Genomic DNA, 21,339 nt, shown 5'->3' with positions numbered 1-21,339 from the left:
CTAGTCCAGCACCATTTGGAACCCGGAAGTGCTCCAGGCAGCCGGACAATTGGAGCTGCTCTGCCCCAGACTTCCCCGAGTCAGCTGCTGGTCAGTTTCAGCAGCGGCTGACTTGGGGACGCCCGGGGCAGAGCAGCTGGGGTGCTGCTGGGTTGGTCCCACAGTGCCGCCTCCCCATCCCCCCACTCCACCCCACCCCCCGCATAGCCCCCACTTCCGATAGTCCGGCATATTTGATAATCCGACACCCTCTGGGTCCTAAAGGTGCCAGATTATTGGAAGTTTACTGTAATTTGCTTTCATCATTTTTTCTCTCTGTATCTGGGAATTACATGAATTCTGGGAATTACAACAAATTGAAGGAATTCTTGAGTAAAAATCTACTGGGAGATCATCTGGGTACTTTTGACATAGATGTTTGAGAAGACCCTGGGCCCTGTATGGGAACTAGGCTGAACATAAGGAAAGAACCTGGTTGCATCCCAGTACAGAAAAAGGATTTCTTTGACTTAGTGCAGTTCAGTACAGAATCGAACCCAGGGCATCACAACTCTGAAGCCCTTTACGGGGAGATGCTATAAAAGGAAAGTGCTGGGAGCCAGAGTGTGGTGTTTTCTTTCCCCTGAGGTATGGGAATTCATTGGGGGGAGGGAAGGGGCTAGAGCCTGATAGCATGTGTGCAGGTGCTGTGCAAGCTTCCCAGCCTACCCGCCCCCCACTCCTCTCCGGTGCTCACCAATTGCCCAGACATGAACCCATAACCAAAGAGCAGCCTGAGGCCGGCTGCGGCAGCTGGCGCCCCAGGCAGAAGATGCGATTGGCGCCCCCGCCTGCACAGCCATCAATGGCTGTGATGTCATCATTGGGCGCCCCGGGTCAGCGTCGCCCTAGGCGACCGCTGAGTCTGTCTACGCTCACGGGCCGCCCCTGCCCATCACACACAGAAGATGATGGCAATGGACCCAGGAGGCAGCAGCCTCGAGGGACAAAGGTCCAAGGGACCCTCATCCCTCCCTGACAGCTCAGCAGAGCTGCAGAGAAATTGGGGGGGGGGGAAGGGAGGGAAGAAAAATGTACAGCCTCTTCAAACTTGCCCACAGCTGGCATGGGTTCCCGTAGTAACCAGATTGCGTGTCTGGTCACCACGTTAACCGGAGGAGCCTGGCAGATGCCAGATGTCCCTGCCGCACGGGAACCACACAGACACTGACCCAAGAGAATGGAAGCAGCTCCCAGTGGAGTTCCTAAGCCCCATGGGCTGCTTTGCCTTGTCTTTCCTGTTGGCAGGAGTGCACCAGGCTCACCAGGGCTGCGGGAGCAAGCTCCCTGCCCGGCCTGGCCTGGCCAGCAGGGCATAAGGCTATTGCCTTGTTAGCCAAAAGTTAATCCCACCTAGGAGCAGCCTGTATGTTTGGCAGAACAAGGTGGGGTGGGGAGGCTGCTGCAGCTGAGCCAGCTGCTCATAAAAATAACCAAAGGGGGAGGGGAGTGTCAATCAATCAGCATCAGACTCACAGGTAGCTAGGAGAAAAGAAAAGAGTCCCCATGTGCTCCCCCTCCCAAGACAGTCCAGTGCTACCCACCAGATCGAATGGGGTCTTCCCTTGCCTGGGGCAACCAGACATTCAGAGTCACCAGCTGCTCCCCACTCTGCAGCCAGACACACAAGAGGGGTTCTAAAGCCTAGCCAGTGTGAATGTTCTCACAAAGGTATTTACTTTTAATTCCACTAAGAGCAACTGGTCTCCATTGTATCCAGTGGCAGTGAGTTCCACTGGCTAACTTGTGTGATGTCAAAAGGAAGTCTCTTCATATCACTGTTACGTTTTTTGCCTTGGAGGAGCCTTAGTTCTTAAGAACATAAGAATGGCCGTACTGGGTCCATCTAGTCCAGGAGCCTGGCTGCCAACAGTGGCCAGCACCAGGTGTCCCAGAGAAGGTAGACCAAAAACAATGATCAAGCGATTTGTCTCCTGCCACCCTTCTTCAGCCTCTGACAAACAGAGGCCAGGGACACCAATTCTATCCCCTGGCTAATAGCCTTTTATGGACCTAACCTCCATGAAATTATCTAGCTTCTCTTTAAACTCTGTTATAGTCCTAGCCTTCACAGCCTCCTCTGGCAAGGAGTTCCACAGGTTGACTACACGCTGTGTGAGGAAGAACTTTCTTTTATTAGTTTTAAACCTGCTACCCATTAATTTCATTTGGTGTCCTCTAGTTCTTTTATTATGGAAACTAATAAATAACTTTTCTTTATCCGCCCTCTCCACACCACTCATGATTTTATAGACCTCTATCATATCCCCCCTAAATCTCCTTTTTTCTAAACTGAAAAGTCCCAGTCGCTTTAACCTCTCTTCATATGCGACCCGTTCCAAACCCCTAATGATTTTAGTTGCCCTTTTCTGAACCCTTTCCAAGGTCAAAATACCTTTTTTGAGGTGAGACCACCACATCTGTACACAGTATTCAAGATGTGGCCGTACCATAGTTTTATACAGGGGCAGTAAGATATTGTGTGTCTTATTTTCTATCCCTTTCTTAATAATTTAATAATCCCTTTCTTAATAATAGTTTTCAGAGAACTATCCACGATAACTCCAAGATATCCTTTCTGATTTGTCATAGCCAAATTAGCCCCTATCATACTGTACTTATAGTTGGGGTTATTTTTCCCGATGTGCATTCCTTTACACTTATCCACATTAAATTTCATTTGCCATTTTGTTGCCCAATCACTCAGTTTGGTGAGATCTTTTTGGAGTCTCTCACAGTATGCTTCTGTCTCGACTATCCTAAACGGTTTGGTATCATCCTCAAACTTTACCACCTCACTGCCTACCCCTTTCTCCAGATCATTTATGAATAAGTTGAAAAGGATTGGTCCCAGGACTGACCCTTGGGGGACACCACTAGTTACCCCTCTCCATTCTGAAAATTTACCATTTATTCCTACCTTTTGTTTCCTGTCTTTTAACCAGTTCTCAATCCAAGAAAGGACCATCCCTCTTATACCATGACAATGTAATTTACACAAGAGCCTTTGGTGAGGGACCTTGTCAAAGGCTTTCTGAAAATCTAAGTAAACTATATCTACTGGATCCCCCTTGTCTGCATGTTTGTTAACCCATTCAAAGAACTCTAATAGATTAGTAAGACATAATTTCCCTTTACAGAAACCATGTTGACTTTTGTCCAACAAATTATGTTCTTCTACATGCCTCACAATTTTATTCTTTACTATTGTTTTGACTAATTTGCCCAGTACTGAAGTTAGATTTACCGGTCTGTAATTGCCAGGATCACCTCTAGAGCTCTTTTTAAATATTGGTGTCACGTTGGCTACCTTCCAGTCATTAGGTACGGAAGCCGATTTAAAGGATAGGTTACAAACTACAGATAATAGTTCAGCAATTTCCCATTTGAATTCTTTTAGAACCCTTGGATGAATGCCATCCAGTCTCGGAGATTTGTTAACATTAAGTTTTTCTATTTGTTCCAAAACCTCCTCTAATGACACTTCAATCTGGGACAGTTCCTCAGATTCATCACCCACAAAGGACGGTGCAGATTTGGGAATCTCCCCAATGTCCTCAGCCGTGGAGACTGAAGCAAAGAAATCATTTAGTTTCTCCGCAATGACTTTATCGTCCTTGATTGCGTCTTCCATATCTCGATCATCTAGAGGACCCACAGGTTTTTTTTAGCAGGCTTCCTGCTTCTAATGTACTTAAACATTTTGTTATTTCTTTTTGAGTTTTTGGCTAGCTATTCCTCAAAATCTTTTTTGCTTTTCTTATTACATTTTTACACTTGATTTGACAGTGTTTATGTTCCTTTCTATTTATCTCACTAGGACTGGACTTCCACTTCTTAAAAGATGCCTTTTTGTCCCTCACTGCTTCTTTTACATGGTGGTTAAGCCACGGTGACTCTTTTTTTAGGTCTCTTGCTATGTTTTCTAATTTGGGGTATACATTTAAGTTGGGCTGTAGTCATTGTACCTTTTAATTTCTGTTTAACCTCCTCATTTTTGTGTAATTCCCCTTTTTAAAATTAAATGCCTGAGTGCTGGACTGCTGAGGTGTTCTTCCCACCACAGGAATGTTAAATGTTATTATATTATGGTCACTATTCCCAAGCAGTCCTGTAATGGTTATCTCCTGGACCTGATCCTGCGCTCCACTCAGAACTAAACTGAGAATTGCCTCTCCCCTTGTGGGTTCCTGTACCAGCCGCTCCAAGAAGCGATCATTTAGCCATTGAGAAATTTTATCTCTGCTTCTCTTCCTGTGGTGACATGTATCCAGTCAACATGGGGATAATTAAAATCCCCCATTATTATAGAGTTCTTTATTTTGGTAGCCTCTCTAATCTCCCTCAGCATTTCAATGTCAGTATTGCTGCCCTGGTCCGGTGGTCGGTAATATATCCCTACTGCTAATTTCTTATTATTGGAGCATGGAATTACTATCCATAGTGATTCTTTTGAACATGTTGATTCACTTAATATTTTTAAAAAATATTTAGTTTGACACAATCAACTCTGGATTAAACAAAGACTGTGAATGGCTCACTAACTACAAAAGCAGCTTCTGCTCTCTTGGAATTCACACCTCCAGAGCAGCTGCTAGAAGTGGGCCTCATTCTCCTTGATTGGATCCACCTCGTCATCTCCAGCCTGATCCTGGCCTGAATATTTATACCTGCCTCTGGAAATTTCTACTACATGCATCTGACGAAGTGGGTCTTTGCCCACAAAAGCTTATGCTCCTACACTTCAGTTAGTCTATAAGGTGCCACAGGACTCCTCGTCGCTTTTGCGGATTCAGACTAAGACGGCTACCCCTCTGAAACTTAATATTTTTATTTCATTTGATTCTACATTACCTTTCACATACAGTGCCACTACACCACCCACCCGGCCTGCTCTATCCTTTCAATATATTTTATATCCCGGTATGATTGTGTCCCACAGATTTTCCTCATTCCACCAGGTTTCAGTGATGCCTATTATGTCAATCTCCTCCTTTAACACGAGGTACTCTAGTTCACCCATCTTATTAGTCAGACTCCTAGCATTTGTGTAGAAGCACTTTAAAAATTTGCCACTGCTTATTTGTCTGCCCTTCTCTGATGCACTGGATTACTTTATATGCAGTTTTTTGTATGCTCTGTCCCATGGTTTGTCCTCTCCCCTCCTCTCTTTCTGACTACAGCTTAGAGAATCTCGATCAATGGATTCTCCTTTAAGAGAAGTCTCCATCCGATTTACGTGCATCTCCGCACCAATCAGCTTTCCTCCCAACTCTTAGTTTAAAAACTGCTCTACGGCCTTTTTAATGTTTAGTGCCAGCAGTCTGTTCTGATTTCATTCGTGCCCAACCCAGCCTCTCTATCCCATTCCTTAATTCCCATCACCCTCTCATGGTCCCGCTTATTAGTTTCCTGTCTAAGTTACATGCACCTTGCCCCTGGACATTTCCAAATGATTTTCCAGTCATTCAGTGGGAGGCTGCCCTGGGGAACACATGCTCCCCCTTTCAGAAGTACAGCATGGCTCTCCCGGAGACATGCTCCTCTCCTTGGAGGCACTCCCGCTTTTCTTGCTCAGAGCGCCAGCCAAGAGACGTGCACTTCCTCCCTTTGGCTCTAGGGGCTAATTCAACCTCAGCAAGTAGCATGCACTTGCAAATGAAAGGAGGATTTCTTTGTGCAGGCCTTGGTCACAGATGTCAAATGGGCAAGTTGCTAAACTGAAATTCACCCCCTACACAGCAAAATGTCCCCAGAGCAGTTTGCACCCAGGTCTGTTTTTAGTCTCTCACTGGTTTGGCCACATCCTGCTCTAAACTCCTAGCAGGGAGACATTTTTCTTTCCCCGTAACACAGAAAGCTGGCAGAATTTTGCTAAAATCTCCTAAGAGATTCACCTCCTAGCAGAGCCCAACCAGGACAGACGCCAGCCTCCAAGAGGGAATGTTTTACAAAAGCAGTAGCATGTGAAAATGGGGGCAGAATGTAAACTGTTTAGCCACCTTAGCTTCACCAGTTGCCGCTAGTGATGGCTCTAAGGGCGCCTAGCTAGGAGATGCTGGCTTGTCCAGGATATGGCACAAGGATGAGGTTGAATGGCCAAGCGTTTCATTAACTGATGCAGCTGAACTTAAGACGTGGTCAGTTTTTTTTAAACTCATTTTTTCCTGTCAAACAATACAATTAAAATGTTTTACCAACTGAGTCTGAAATGACATAGCCTTCACAAACAAGGTCAGCTCCCAGACTGCTGCACTGGGCAGCACAGTATGGGGAAGAGGTGAGCAGCCCTTGGTGGAGAAAGAACAGGTTAAGAACTATATAGAAAATCTGGACATACACAAATTCATGGTGTAGTAGTTCAGGATAGCAATACAGTAAATTCAGGATTCACTTGTGTGGCGTCCTGCTCGCTCTCCTGCTCAGTCAGTAATGAAAAACATTCGGCTGCGTGCATTTTCGTATGCTCCGTCAGTATATCGTGTCAGCTCTGCAGATCCCCAAAATACCACAGACTCAGATAAGATATGAAGGCACCTGAGTCAGGTTTATTGTTGAACAAAGTACATTAATAGCTGTCAGTAGACAGATGGCCTCCAAGCCCCTACATATTTGTACCCAGGACAACGGACTCAGTTCAGTTCAGTTGATCATATCGGCTCCCAGGCCAGCCAAAGAATTAAGTCAAGGTATCCCAATATTTAGACACAGAAATGAACAATCTGTGATGCACACCATACGTATCATCTTACACATTGATGACACATTTGCTACCTCCCCTTGTACTTGTTCCTCTAAACCATTGTTATGCTTTCACTCTTGTTTCAAACTATTTTATTATGTACTCAGCTGGGTGTCCCTGTACTATCCTGATGGACTGTATTTACATACTTCATGTGCTTTTATCAGTGCTAGCAGTTCTAGTGCCGATAGACACTGACTTGTAGGCAAACATTTGCTTTTGACACTGCCTGTCTGTTACTCATAGTATAACTCTTACTTGTTCAAGCACCAGGCCCATGCTTCAGGTTCTTTCTCCAACACATGGGACCGGATCTAATGCATCCGAGGGTGCTGAGGGAGTTGCAGAGCCACTGGCATAGGCATGCGCACAGGGTGTGCCGGGTGTGCCCAGGCACACCCTAATGTCTCCAGCTGGCTAGCAACTGCTGGAGGAGGAGGAGGGGGATTTGAGACTGGGTACCACAGCCCGTCACTTTCCCTGCGGCCATCTACGGGGCACTTTGGGGAGAGAGAGCACACATGTGCGGCGGAAGCAGCTGGGGCCAGACCAAAGACACCAGCCCGAGCCATTTTTTCACCCCGAGCCCAGCTCGGCCCGGACCAGCAGCACCACGTGGTGCCCTTTCTGTGGCTGGGGGTGCCCCTGCCTGGCCCGGCAGCACCATGCGGTGCCCCTTCTGCACCCAGGGCCCCAGCCCTGGCCCCGTCCTCGGCTCCTCCCATCCCGGCAGCACCGCATGGTGCCGCTTCTGCCCCTGGGGCCGCAGCCCCAACCTCAACCCTGGCCTCGGCCTCGGCCCAGTAGCAATGCACAGCACCCCTGGGGCCGCGGCCCTGGTCCCACCCATGGCCCCGCCCATCCCAGCAGCACTGCACAGCGCCCCTTCTGCGCCTGGGGGTGCTCCCACCCGGCCCAGCCTGGCCGTACCACCCAGCGCCCCTTCTGCACCTGGGGCCTCATCCTTGGCCCCACCCGGCCCGGCAGCACCGCGTGGTGCCCCTTAAAGTGACGCACCCCAGGCTAGGGCCCAGATGGCCTGTAGCTTGGGCTGGCTTTGACTCCAGCCCAGCAAGCTGGAAGGCAGAAGCCAGCTTAGCCTAAAGTAAGGGAAAGGGAGGAGGAGGAAAATAGGCAGGGGTGGGAGAGGAAGAGGCCTGTGCTGAGGAGAGGAGGGAAGGTCAGGAGAAGAAAGGGGAAAGCACCAAGGAACAGGGTGGAGGAGAGACAAATGCCAGGGGGCCAAGTGGAGACAATGAGGAAAAGGGCGGGGGGGGGGGAGGACAGGGTGATGCTGGGAGAGGAGAGGGGAAGGGCATTGGGAGCTAAAGGGGGGAGAGGGAGGTGCTGGGAGAAGGCTTGAAAGAAGGGTTGGGCATGAGGAAGGCGGGGATGGAGCAAGACGTGTGAGGGCACAGGAGCATGAGAGGAACGGGGGCAGTGAGGGGGTGGGCATCAGAGAAAAAGAGGGCAAAGGGGGCAGGGACAGTGAGGGAAGGGGGGCACCAGGAGGGTGCAGGGCTAAGGGAAGTTGCAGGTGTCAAGGGATTCTGGGGGTGAAGCAGAAGGGCAGACACCTGCAGGGGAGGGACCAGCACCAGAGGAGAGAGGCAGGGCAGGTGTGTAGAGGGAGATGTTAGGAGAGGGGATGAGGAGGGGTAGCTCATATGATCAGAGTGGGGCTACTGCAGGACTGGGCATGGGGGGAGAGAAGGGCTGGTGCAGGGGGGGCAGGTCTCAGGAAGGCTGAGGGCAGTGAGGAGGGAAGGAGTCAGGAGAGCAGAGGAGGGTGAGGGGTTGGGGGGCAGTAGGCCCGAGGGGAGCTGATGGAGCAAGGGGACATTTGGCAGCAGAAGGAAAAAGTAGCAGTTTATAAGATATTTATTAATAACAGTGGCACATCCAAACAAGCCACATGAACTCAGTACTGGTGCACAACACGAAATTCATTCTGCTCATGGGAGGAAGCTCTTAGAGGGAACACTTCCCCCAGCCTCTCTGCCCGAGTTAATGTCACACACATTGGGTTAATGCAACTGCAGAATAGTTGCATAAGGGAGGTTTGGTGAGGGCTAAACTAATTCCTATTGGTAGGACTATTAGTGGGAAAAGTTCTTAGAGGGGGTCACTCAACACCTTTTACTTCTGGTCATGTGTCCGTCTTGCCCCGAGAGTGTTACCTCTAGAGGTGTAGCCAATGGGAGTCAGGGTGTGGCCAATGGGGTCAAAGTACATTTGAAAAAAATTCTAATGAAATGTGCTGCACATGCCTATGGCCACTGGCCATAATCTTTGAAAATTCATGGCAATTGGGGGAGGTCCCAGATGATTGGACAAGGCAAATGTAGTGCCCATATTCTAAAAAGGCAAGAAGGACAATCCAGGGAACTACAGATCAGTTAACAGATCACCTCAGTCCCTGACCAATCTGACTGCCACCTATGACAAGGTAACTGGCTCTGTGGACATGGGGAAGTCAGTGGATGTGATATACTTTGACTTTAGCAAAGCTTTCGATATGGTCTCCCAGAATATTCTTGGCAGCAAGTTAAAGAAGTATGGATTGGCTAAATGGACTGTAATGTGGATAGAAAGCTGGCTAGATAGTCAGGCTCAATGGGTAGTGATCAATGGCTTGGTATCTAGGTGGCAGCTGGTATCAACTGGAGTGCGCTGGGGTCAGTCCTGGGTTCAGTTTTGTCCAACATCATTATTAATGACCAGGATGAGGGGATGGATTCCACCCTCAGGAAGTAAATTCATGGATGACACTAAGGGTACGTCTAGACTACATGCCTCTGGCGACAGAGGCATGTAGATTAGGCTACCCGACAGAGTAAAATGAAGCGGCGATTTAAATAATCGCCGCTTCATTTAAATTTACATGGCTGCCGCGCTGAGCCGACAAACAGCTGATCAGCTGTTTGTCGGCTCAGCGCGATAGTCTGGACGCTCCCCTGCCGACATCAAAGGGAGCTGTCGACAACCCAGGTATGCCTCATCCCAGGAGGCATACCTGGGTTGTCGACAGCTCCCTTTGATGTCGGCAGGGGAGCGTCCAGACTATCGCGCTGAGCCGACAAACAGCTGATCAGCTGTTTGTCGGCTCAGCGCGGCAGCCATGTAAATTTAAATGAAGCGGCGATTATTTAAATCGCCGCTTCATTTTACTCTGTCGGGTAGCCTAATCTACATGCCTCTGTCGCCAGAGGCATGTAGTCTAGACGTACCCTAAGCTAGGGAGAGAGGTAGATATGCTGGGGTGGGGGAAGTCAAGACAGGGTCCAGAGTTACCTAGACAATTCTGATGAGATTCAACAAGGAAAAGTGCAGAATCCTGCACTTGTGATGGAAGAATCCCAAGCATTGTTACAGGCTGGGGACCTACTAGCTAAGCAGCAGTTTGGCAGAAAAGGACGTGAGGATTACAGTGGATAAAAAGCTGGATATAAGTCAGCAATGCGCCCTTGTAGCCAAGAAAGCTAATGGCATATTGGGCTGCATTAGTAGGAGCATTGCCAGCATATCGAGGAAAGTGATTATTCCCCTCATTTGGAAGTGAAGAGGCCACATCTGGAGTATTGTGTCCAACTCTGGACCCGCCCCCCCAACATGGACACATTGGAGAGGGTCCAGTGAAGGGCAATTGAAAGGATTAGAGGGCTGAACCACATGACTTATGAGGAAAGGCTGAGGGAACCGGACTTACTTAGTCTGCAGAAGAGATGAGCAAGGGGGAATTTGATAAAAGCCTTCAACTCCCTGAAGGGGGGTTCCAAAGAAGATGGAGAGAGGCTGTTCTCAGTGGGGGCAGGTGGCAGAACAAGGTGCAATGGGCTCAAGTTGCAGTGGGGGAGGTCTCAGTTGGATGTTAGGAAAAACTATTTCCCTAGGAGAGTGGGGAAGCACTGGAAGGGGTTCCCTAGAGAGGTGGTAGTATCTCCATCCCTAGAGATTCCTGGCTTGACAAAGCCCTGGCTGGGATGATTTAGTTGGGGTTGGTCCTGCATTGAGCTGGGGGTTGAACTCAATTGCCTCCTACGGTCTCTTTCAGCCCTCATCTTCTGCAATTCATTGAACATTGTGTCATTTGTTAGGGAGAGGGAAGGAATTAGAACAAAAGCATTTCCTTAGCCATTCCTGCAAAAATAAAATCTGTGCTGCTGGCTAGCTTGGGCCAAGATCCCCTGAACACTGTTGAGAGGGAGATGGCAGCTCAAACTGGTACTGGACTAAGATGTTTCCATGGCAGGAGCTCTAGACAACTCCTTTTCCCTCCCTGCTCCCCTCTGGTTCCAGGGGCCTTGGGGCTGGAGCGCTCTTATGTAGCTGGGCATTTCTGACTCAGCTTGGTGGCTGGTGGGTGCCCGGCTGGCACTTCAGACCCAGAGAGACTGCTCCACACTTACTTTTCCTTCACTTCAGTGGATTCCGGGGCTGGTGCGCTCTCTGCCCTGTGAGCTGTGCCCAGCTTAATGTTCTCCAAGCTGCTTGCAGCCTCGCCTGTGCCTGCTCCAATCTCCTCATCTGAGGCGTTTACATTGCCCTCCATATCACTATCAGAGCTGGTGAGCGAAATCTTCTCAGAGGAGCTGTCTCCACCGTCCTCCTCACTGGACGTGCTCTCATACCTGTCAGGAAGGAGAGCATGGTCAGGGCTCTGTGGGGAGACCTAGCACCTTTCCCCTGGCACCTGTGCTGTGCAGCAGGAGGGCTGGAGTCCTGCAGCTCCCTGCCCCCAACACACACAGGGCACATTTCAATCAGGGCCACTTTGGACCCGGCTGTAGCGAGAGGTACAAACACCAGAGCTTGTTCTGGAGCAAAGAGCACGTACTCCCCGTTCAGCACCCCCACAAACTGCAGGCTCTTCCTCCCGCCCTCAGCCTCCAGCCTCGGAAGCCCATCTCGCTTCTTCATGATCGACTTCAGGGCACCTGCGGAAACAGAAATGGGAGGGTGACCTGGCGGAAAGCCCTGGCTCAGGCAAAGACTCAGGGATGGGGACTCACTCCATCCATATAGTTCATAGGGAGATGCTGGGGGTTAAGAGCACTGGTGGGGGAGAACAGGCTTGGCTTGGGCTCCCTAAAGGCCTGGAATTTGTTGTAACAAAGCACAGGGAAAGTTGCTGCTCCATCCAGCCTGACACCCTGAGTGTCAGCAGAGCCACGGTCCCAGGCAGCACCCCGCATGTGCCAAGGAGAACAACTCTGAACGACAGTGCTCGGGGCTTAACAGGTGCCTGCCCCATTGTGGGATCTCCTAACCATGGCCAGCTCCTACTGCAAGCACATAATCCCTTCACTCTCACCCCTCCCTAAAATTCACAGCCCTCCCCCCACATACATACAATGGCTCCACTGTTGGGCTGTGCTCCCCTCCCCCCGCCTACACTCACCCCGAGAAACCTCTGAGCTAATTCCCTGATGGGGCGGGGCTGGAAGAGGGTGGTTACCAGCATTCCTATGAGGGCATCTGCCCAAGCATCTCATCAATGTAGCCTCCTCTGGGATCTTGGGTCTCCACTCACAGGCACTGGTGACAGGATGGTGGCAAACCAGCATGAGTGAGTGGAGAACCAGCATCCTGGGGCTTCAGGTTCCTGCCAACAGCTTGGCTTCTGTCCAATTATAACTTGAGAAGAAACACCAGTGGACATCTACCACCAGGGGTAAGTCCCGGCCACAGAGCAGAGGCAGGAGGCCCATTAACATGCAGCATATACTCCCGTAAGTGACTCACCAGCCCCAGGAATCAGAGGAGCACAGCTGTCCTTCTCTGGAGGCATTTCTCGCACTCCTTGCCTGGAGTCCTGGGGGATTAAACATGAACCATGGGCCACTTCCACTGTCCCAGTCCCTCCCTGAGGCTCAACTGTCTTACTGCCATTAGTGACTGCAGACTCAGCTGTGTCCACCTGGTTTCCATGTTCTCCGGCACTGAGAGGGATTTGTTTAGACTTCTTCCTAGATGCACCTAGATCTGTATCTTCCATTGATGTAACAATTTCTACCTCTAGATCCACTTGGCAGCCTCTCTCTTCATATGTGGCAGGTGAATCTGAGCTGACAGCAACTTCTTTGCCTTCCAAATCACAGCTGACTCCCAAACATAACATCTGTGGCAAGCAATCCACACCCTTATCAACCATTTCCCAGTGGCTGCCCACCCCCTGGCTTTGCACTGGTACTGCTGCCTCTGCATGTGCGTCGACCATCGGAGGTTTAGCCATTATTTCCTTATCGATCAAACTCCTTGGCCTTCTGGAACAAACCTCTACTCGTAACTCCTCAAGCTCCTTAGTCGCGTCCTTCAAGTGCCCTTCCATCATGGCAATGACCTCCTTTTGGTGGCCAATCGTGTGCTGCAACATCTCCATTTCCTTCTCTGCTTCTGTAGGAAGCCCCAACAAGGACTCCATGACCCACACTGCAGCATCTGTGGTCTCAGTCTCTTGGCCAACACCAATCTCCTGGCACGGCTTCTGAGATCGGTAGTAGAACACGGCCTCATTCATGTTCATCTCCTCACCCACGCCTACAGACTTGCATTCTCTCTCCACGGCCCGGGCAACTGATCGGCTGGCTCGCATGTTCCTCTCTGAAGCAGACAGTTTCTCAGTGAGTCGCCTTAACTCCGTGATTTTACTTGCTCGAGCCTTCACTGACTCCAGCTCCTTTTCCAGTGCCATGGAAGCCTCCTGGCTTGCCCTGGTGACCCTGGCACCAAGAGTTTGGGACGGAAAGCCGAAGACAGAAGCATCACTCGATTCGGGAAGAGGCTGCTCCTGCAAACCTGCCATCAGCTTTTCCTTCTCCCGCTTCAGTTGGCAGATTTTCATTTCCAGCACTGGGATCGTCTTGACTTGTTCCTCCAGCTCTTTGAGTTGCCTCAGGGCAGCAGCCATCTGCTCCCGCACGTGCTGCAAATGCGCTGGGCTGATGTTGGTGGCTGGGGTGCTCCTTCCGGAATTCAAAGGGCTCATCCTCTTAGAGCCGGTGTGAGACAGACCGGACATGGCTTGGCTCTCTCCATTTCCATTCAAAGGCACAGCAAAGCAAGTGGTACCAGAGATGCCTGGTTTAGATGGACTGCTGGGTGGCCCAGGCATTTGGGCATCTTCACTAGTCAGCAAACAGAGCTGCTCTAGCTCTAGCCTCCTACTTGTCTCTTGCAAGGTTTTCTCCACCCGGGGATTTCGCATGAAGGCTTTGGGGGCAGGGGGTGGAAGGAGATTTATAACTGGAGTTGGAGACATGGGGTTGGAAGCCTGTTTGCTCAGGGGCTCTCTTGTTTCTGAGGCCCCAACCTGCATTCTGAGACACGGAGATAAGAGGAGCACGTTCTTTCCATCTTCGCTGGCCGTGGACGCCAGAGACTCAGTGGAGGTCCAAACGCTGGCGTGGCTGGAGGGGCTTCGCAGGGAACTGGATTGTTTGGGCCCTTTCGCTTTCCGGTGCAATGGAACCTTCTTAAGAGTTTGGCCACTCTCAATGTCATCAACATATTTCAGAAAATCGAGGTCTAGCAGGAAGCCATAGGGGGTTTCCACAGAGTAGGAGCTCTTCTCCCCATCGTCCTGATCTCTGTACAAGAAAGGGCCACCTAAATCTGCCAGGAAAGCCAAAGAGAAACCATGAATATCGTCACAAAAGGCCTGAGTCCATCAAACCCATCTCCTGTCCCTGTCCCATCTTTTGAGCTTTTCCTGCTGGATGCAGGGGGAGAGTTTGATGCCACGTAAAGTTTATGCAGTCGCCCAGACTAGAAGAAAAGGTCCAGAGCATCTTCCCGCTTCTCTGAGTGCCATGTGAAGCCTGTGAGGAAGCCTGGACCCTGTTCGATGCCATAGGAGTTTCACACCCAAATTTGAGTGTGAAGATTAATTTGGGGTCTTTAAGGAGGTGAAGCAGCATGGTCAGACCATGGACAAAGGGTGCTAGAGCCGAGAGACAAAGTGACCTAGGGCCCACTGAGGGCAGCAGAAAGGATCCCACTGGGGGCAACTGGCTCCACATCAGCCCAGAGAGAGGTTGGTCGAGGCATCATGGAAAGGCTTCACTGTGGGGTTAATGTACATGGAGCAGGGGGTGCCTGGTGCAGAGTGCTCCCCATCTTCCTTCAGTGCACTGCCATCTCAGCTGCCACCCTCTTCCGGTGCATGGCCCAGGCGAGGGGAAACCAGAGTCAGAGCATGGAGGTCACCTCTCACGTGACCCACCTGCCAGATTAGCTCCAAATCCCAACCAGAATCCTTGCCGAGCCTGGCAGGGATTTTCTGATACAAAATGCAGCTTCACAATATTGAAGCGTTCAGTGGGGAAATTCTGATTTTCCCAAAAACATTCAATTTTCCCACCAGTGACAAATCAAAATAAAATGTCCCATTTTGGCAGCGTTTGACCCAAGTCACAATATTGCACTTTCCTGAGTTGACCCAAAATGTCCTTTCAAATCAGGTCAATAAAACATGAAAGCCAGCACACCGATGCTGTAATACGGGGCCTTCCTGGAACTGCAGCTCAGCCCTCCCATTCCTTCTTATGAGCCAAGCTACCTAGAGGGCGTCTCCCACAATGTCCCTCCACCCAAGCCATGTGGTGCATCAGAGATGTAGTTTGGGCAAGGATCTGGCCCATAGGGAGAAGGGAGGCATGAGACAATGTACCACAACAGGACAACACAGTTCCATGTCAAACTAACTGGAAAGCAGCATTTCTAGTCATTTCAACAGAGAGAAAGGTTTCAACATTTCCAAGGACATTTCAACTTTTCTATTTTATGAAAAAGTTAACAATTTCAACTTTTTCTCCTGCTCTGAGAGATAAAGCTTGAAATATTTTCCTACCAGGTGGGAATGCTCAGATCAAACAGCCCCCAGCCAGAGATGGCAGCCAGGTCCCATGAGGCTGCAGCTCCCATTATTTGCATTTGCAGCAGAAGCCGATCACCCCTCTAATCCCCTTTCCGTCAGGGCAGGGCTGCATTGCAAGGTGAACGCTGTGAGAACACCTATCCCTGGTGCCCCTCAGGTAGGAGCAGCCCGTGTTCCTTTACCTGGCAGATTCTGGTTCAAGTGTATGGGCTGGGCCATCTTCTCCTAGGGGTTCACAAAGCCATAGAGCAGCAGACCGTGAATCTGAAAAGACAGTATGAGCTAGGGTGAATTCCTTGCTGGGTGGAGAGTGACATGAGCAGCACAGCCTGGACGGAAGCTCGTCTATCTAGCCCCAGCTGCCCTCCCATTTTACCACCTCAACTCCACTCTGCATGGCAAAACATCACAAGAGAAACCCTCAACCCAAGGGGAGAGGCCTCTTCTGCTGCTTCATCCCTCCAGCTGGTGAAACGCACCTCCCACAGAGAGCTCTGGGCCCAGGCAGAGACAGCCTCGTGGAATGCCCAGCCCCACAGGAGCCAGTGTTTCCCCACACACCTTAGTTGGGAGACCCTGAGTGTCCCTGTGTCTTGGACCAGGGTGTAGCCTGGTCAGTTACAGGCTGCAATGCATTCTGGGGCAGAGAGCTCTAAAGTAAAGTTTGGGAAAGAAAATATCACCTACAGGTAAAGGGGGAGGCCCCTCCTGCCTGAACAGGAAGCAATGAGGGCCAAGAAGGGGCAACCTGTAACAGACCTAACTTCTAGGCAGTACTGGGCCGCTGGAGCTCTGAGGGCTGCTCAGGAAACCTGGATTCTAGTCCTGGTCACCTTTTGGTGGGTCACCTTTTGGTGCTTCAGTTTCCATATTTGTAAGATGGGGGAGAATGATACCTTCTCTTTAAGACCCACTGATGAAAAGCAGCATATAAGAGGTAGAGATTATTATTAAAATGCTTTACAAAGAAGATCTCCCCCTATCTATCCTTAATGCAAAAACTCCACAGGAAGAATACCTTGCTGGAGACAAGGAGGAGGCTGAAGCAAGTCCTGTGCTATTTGCTGAAGAATGGGAATGTAAAATGCACAGGAATCTGGGATACACACAGACAAAATGACTCACCCAAGAGCACACAGTGTTTAGCGGCACAGCCAGTAATAAAACTATGGTGCACCCACCTCTTGATTACGGAGTCCAGTTCTGGTAACTTCATTCCAAAAAGGACAGAGTGGAACTGGAAAAGGTCTAGAGAAAGGCTACAAAGACAATCAAGCGTAAGGAATCGTGTCTAAATGAGGAGAGTTTTTTTTTTTTTTTAAAGACTATTCAGGTTACAAAAAGGGAAGGGGGGACATGACAGAGGTCCATAAAATCATGGTGTGGAAAAAGTGAACAGTGTTATTTACCCTATCCCAGGATACAAAAACAGGGGTCACCAGATGAAATTAACAGTCTGCAAGTTTTTTATTAAACAAGACGACACTCTTTTCCCCACAACGTACAATTAATCTGTGGAACTCATTGCCCTGGGATGTTGTGCAGGTTCAAAATAGAATTAGATAAGTTCCTAGATGACAAGCCCGACAATGGCTGTTGGTCAAAATGAAGAGAACAATGGAGGTGGAGGGCTTGTACCCAGGCCTGGGACTATCTGGAGAAAAAGTGCTGAAGTGGGGGTCTGACACACACAAATGATCTCGCAGCCACTCTCAGCTTCTTAGCTCCTGCTGGAGTCTGGCTTCCAGGGCACAAGTGAGGGTTTTACAATGAAACTGTCTGCAGGGCCTGGGGCTGTAAGTGCATTTCTGGAATGTTTTCTAAGCCTCTTCTGGAAGGCTGGAAAGGTTTTTTGGCTGGTCTCCCATCTCAGTGCTGCCAACTCCAAGCAGTCAGAAAAAGTCAGGAGATTATTTATTAAACTCTCACTATGTTTCAGACAACCAATGCTTCTTTTTCCCTTGCTGGTGTTTGCACCCGAAGGGTTCGTGTTTCCTAGCTGTTCTCAGGAACCCCCTAGGCTACAAGTGAAATTCCTCAGGAAAACAAATTCCTGCTGAGATTCTCCCCTGGGCATGTCATCTGGGTTGGAGAGATGGACTGCCTTCCAGGGGCAGCACATACAACACCAGACAGTGTGACACCTGCGGGACAGGCAGGAAACTCAGCAGCACAACTGGCTGGGACTAGGGACACGTGCTAGATGGGCTGGGCCTAGGGTTGCAAGATGGTTTCAGCAAAAATCCTGGACACACTTGACGTTACATCCCAATCTACATCACATCTTAGTTAGAAAATACCCGACAGTTCTATTTCCTCAATGTGTTTCCCAAACAGAAAGCTCAAACCCTGGACTGCCCGGTTCAAAACCAGACATCTGGCAACCCTAGCTGGGCCAACTATCCAGGTGGACAAGGTTGCTGCAGCCTGGGCCATGAGGCTAGTACATTTAGCACCTGAGTGCTTGGTCCACTCCGTGCCTGCCCCGAGCGAAACACAGAGACATTCAGGCTTGGGGCACGACCCAGGCAGTTGTGCTGCTGCCCTCCCCTGCCTGCTGCTAGGAGGGACTGCTCAGTGCACAGCTCTCCCAGGCCTCTCCCTTAGTCTCCCCTACCCACAGCAGGGGACCTCAAGAGACTCAGCAGCTTGGACAAGGTGATGGGGGCGGGAGCTCCGTGCAGTGCAACTCAGCCCTGCAGTCAGGGCTGGTGCAGCAGGTTGTGGCTCCAGGGTTGCCAGGTGCCCCACAGCAGGCCTAGTCAAACTTCAGCAGCTTCAGTCAGCAGCGCAGACCTGGCCATTCAAGGCCACTTAGCAGCACAACCCTGGCTCCGCACAGGTCCCATAAGTCTGGTATGTCCATCTCCTAGGTTCTGAGGCAGCTGGCGGCTTGGGGCACTGCTCCCACCCTGAGCAGCTCCTATTGGCCAGGAGCAGCTCCCGCTGGCCCCTCTGCCTAGGAGCTGGACACCCCTCCCCCCACCTCAACCATGTCAGAACCCCGTCCCACACTCACGCTGCCTCCTGTAGCCTGCAGCTCCTGCCCCAAACTCCCTCTTGAGTACCCCAAGCCTCTCATCACCAGCCCCACCTCAGAGTCCACTCCTCCCCTTCCATGCCCCAACCCTGCGCCACGGCCTGGAGCTCCTCTTTTCTGCCCTCACCAGAGACCCAACCCACCCAGCCAGTGCCCCCACCCCTTATGACATCTCAACCCTCTGAGCCAGCCGGCTGAAAGTGAGCACGGATGGGGGAGAGCAAGTGATGGAAGGAGGAGAGAGAAGGTGAGTGGGGGCAGAGCCTGGGTATTCGGTTTTGTGTGGTTCGAAAGTTGGCAACTCTATCCATCCCTTGGCTTGTGTTAGTTGGGTTTGGCCAGATTGCAGGGGGACTCATAGCTAGTGGGGTCCCGGTCACAGAACTGGTTGAAGTTTTTGATACAACCATGGATGTATTGGTTGTTGCTGCTATCAAACCAAGGGACACAGAGACAGCTTGATTTTACATCCCTGATAACAGGCCAGAGTTTATTCTTTGCTTGCTACTTTGGTGAGGACTCAGGCTTCTGCAGCCCATATGTTGTAATGTTGAGAGGTCGGCGTAGGCCTGGAGGTGTCCCCAGGTTATCCGAAGCTGCTTTTATCCAGTGTAGCACAAAGCCGACTTCCTGTACCTTGCACATTATGGAGCTTTGTTCCTGCACTTACCATCTAATGTCAAGCCAGAAACTGTGCCCAGAAAAGGGAGGGCTCCCACTTTTCCCTTCTGTCCTGTTAGTCTCCCAAGCTTTGCTGGAGCTTGGTCATCTCTTGGCACTTCACAAGGGCAGTGGGCACCTAGCGCTGGGGAGCTGAACAGCTCTGAGAAGTCCTAGATGTCTGATGTGCTCAGAGCAGGACCTATACGTAGAAGGGCAGCCAGTGGGGCAAAAGCCAGAGACGTCCTGTTCTGAGTGCTGAGGTCGAGGTCTGCACGATGGACTCTTGGCGCCACATGTCCAAGCCTCGCCACACTTAGCAGTCGCTGGTTATCTCTGTTGCAAGGGGCTGTTCACCGGCTTGGCAGAGCTGCTGCTCTGAGTCATGCCTGCTAAACTTAGCTCCTGGTGCAGGGAGCAATTCCATACTAGGTGCTGAGAGAGCCCCTGGCCCTGCCTCCTGATAGCGCAAGAGGTGCAGACATGAGGCCATTGTGCATGGGAAAGGACAGAAACCTGGGGTGCAAGCAGCAGCAAATCAGGCTGTTCAGGCATTCAGGTCAGATCTGTGTATGGGCAACCAGCAAAGCAGAGACAGGAGGAGAAGCAGATGAGGAGAGAAAAGCAAATGGGTCACGGAGAGATGCAGAGCAAGACAATCTCCACGCACTTAGCCTGCTGCTTTCACAGCGAGATCTCCCCGAGGCCTCAGGCACTCTCCTCTGCTGGCCACGCAGGACAACTGGTACAGCCAGAGCAGGCCAATTTGCAGCAGGGTGCGATTCCACTGCTGCAGCCGGGGGTCTGTGGAATCACTGACTGGGGCCAAGACAGCAGGGTCTGGGGAGCAGCAGGTGGTTTCAGACCCAGTCTGAGGGTGGCTCGTGCACAAGTGACTAGTTCCTGACAGGGCTGCTGCCCTAGGGAGATCATGAGGCCAATGAACTCAAATGGGTCTGGATCGGTCTCCACTTGTCTTTCTGGTTAGCCCAGCTGGGCACAAGAACACAGGCATCCCATGTAACCAAGATTCCCTGCCAACTGGGAATTTGGGCAACCTCTCAGGAGAGAGTCAAATGCTGCCTAGCTGATAAGCAGAGTGCCCAGAGCTGGCAGCAGGTGTTCCTTCCAGTGGTGCCTGTCCACATGTGCCTTGGTGCACAGAACAAAATTTATTCCACACACGGAAAAGTTAGAGGGAACATGGCATGTGACCAGATCTAGCTATCAGAGCACCTGCTCCAACAGCTTGCACTGTAAAAATGGATCAAGCATCTGCCCTTTGGCAGGCTGCAGGGCTGGGCTGTGCCAGGAAGAGCAGCTGGCCAGCACTGTGCAAGGCTCAGGATATGCTGAGACCTGCATTCGTAGGGCCAGGGCTGGCCAGCAGGCACCTTCAGGAGGTACAGGCAGAGTGTTGTATGGGCCTGTGGAGCCCAGATTCCAGCACCATCTTCTCCTACAGGACTGAGCTCCCCCAGGGAGCAGACTGGCCAAGCCCTGCGGGATTCTGCCCCCATCACCCACAGACAGGGCGTCAGAGCTCCTGCTCTGAGACACAGGAGGGCTGGATTGCGAGCAAATGGGGTCTGGTGCCACTGAGTGCAGTCAATAGCCATGGGGGCATGGGGCAGGAGGAAAGCCCAGGGCAGTGACCCAAGCAGAGCTCCAGGACTGAGTCAGAGAATTCCATGAAACATGAGGGAAAATGCTGGTTTTGGAAGAATCCCAAGTAGTGAGGTAATCAGCTGGGGAGCAGGAACATGCCATTGTTCAAGGCCAAAACATCTGTCTGCATCTGCTGGCTCACTGCACTGGCGCTGCAGGAACAATGAGCTTTGCTGTTGTGGGAAATCACTTGAGCAAACAAGTCCGCAGTTTGGGGAGCGAAAGGAAGGGGAGTCTCTGATTCCCAGAGCCAGCGCCAGATCAGAGCAGCCAGCCCCAACAGCTCCTGATAAACACCAGCTCCAAAACCAG

The 21,339-nt window shown here is 50.8% G+C and overlaps 1 protein-coding gene across 6 annotated transcripts in view; it reads right to left on the bottom strand.

Annotated features, from left to right (window-relative positions):
• KANK3 (KN motif and ankyrin repeat domains 3) overlaps positions 1-21,339 on the bottom strand; it is a 55,526-nt gene that overhangs the window by 12,549 nt on the left and 21,638 nt on the right. For 5 of the 6 annotated variants that reach the window (XM_075903124.2, XM_075903127.2, XM_075903128.2 and 2 more), the window contains exons 2-6: positions 16,841-16,918; positions 15,842-15,923; positions 12,527-14,395; positions 11,586-11,718; positions 11,191-11,412 (exon numbers count right to left, since the gene is read on the bottom strand). In XM_075903124.2, the coding sequence (XP_075759239.2) occupies positions 11,191-11,412; positions 11,586-11,718; positions 12,527-14,395; positions 15,842-15,878 (2,261 nt within the window). In that variant the 5' untranslated portion in view covers positions 15,879-15,923; positions 16,841-16,918. The remainder of the gene's footprint in view (positions 1-11,190; positions 11,413-11,585; positions 11,719-12,526; positions 14,396-15,841; positions 15,924-16,840; positions 16,919-21,339) is intronic. The other variant, XM_006123890.5, reaches the window with a different exon arrangement.

Source organism: Pelodiscus sinensis, chromosome 32 (assembly GCF_052426305.1).
Source record: "Pelodiscus sinensis isolate ZL-2025 chromosome 32, ASM5242630v1, whole genome shotgun sequence".
NCBI lineage: Eukaryota > Metazoa > Chordata > Testudines > Trionychidae > Pelodiscus > Pelodiscus sinensis.
This window is presented reverse-complemented; position numbering and strand designations above follow the sequence as displayed.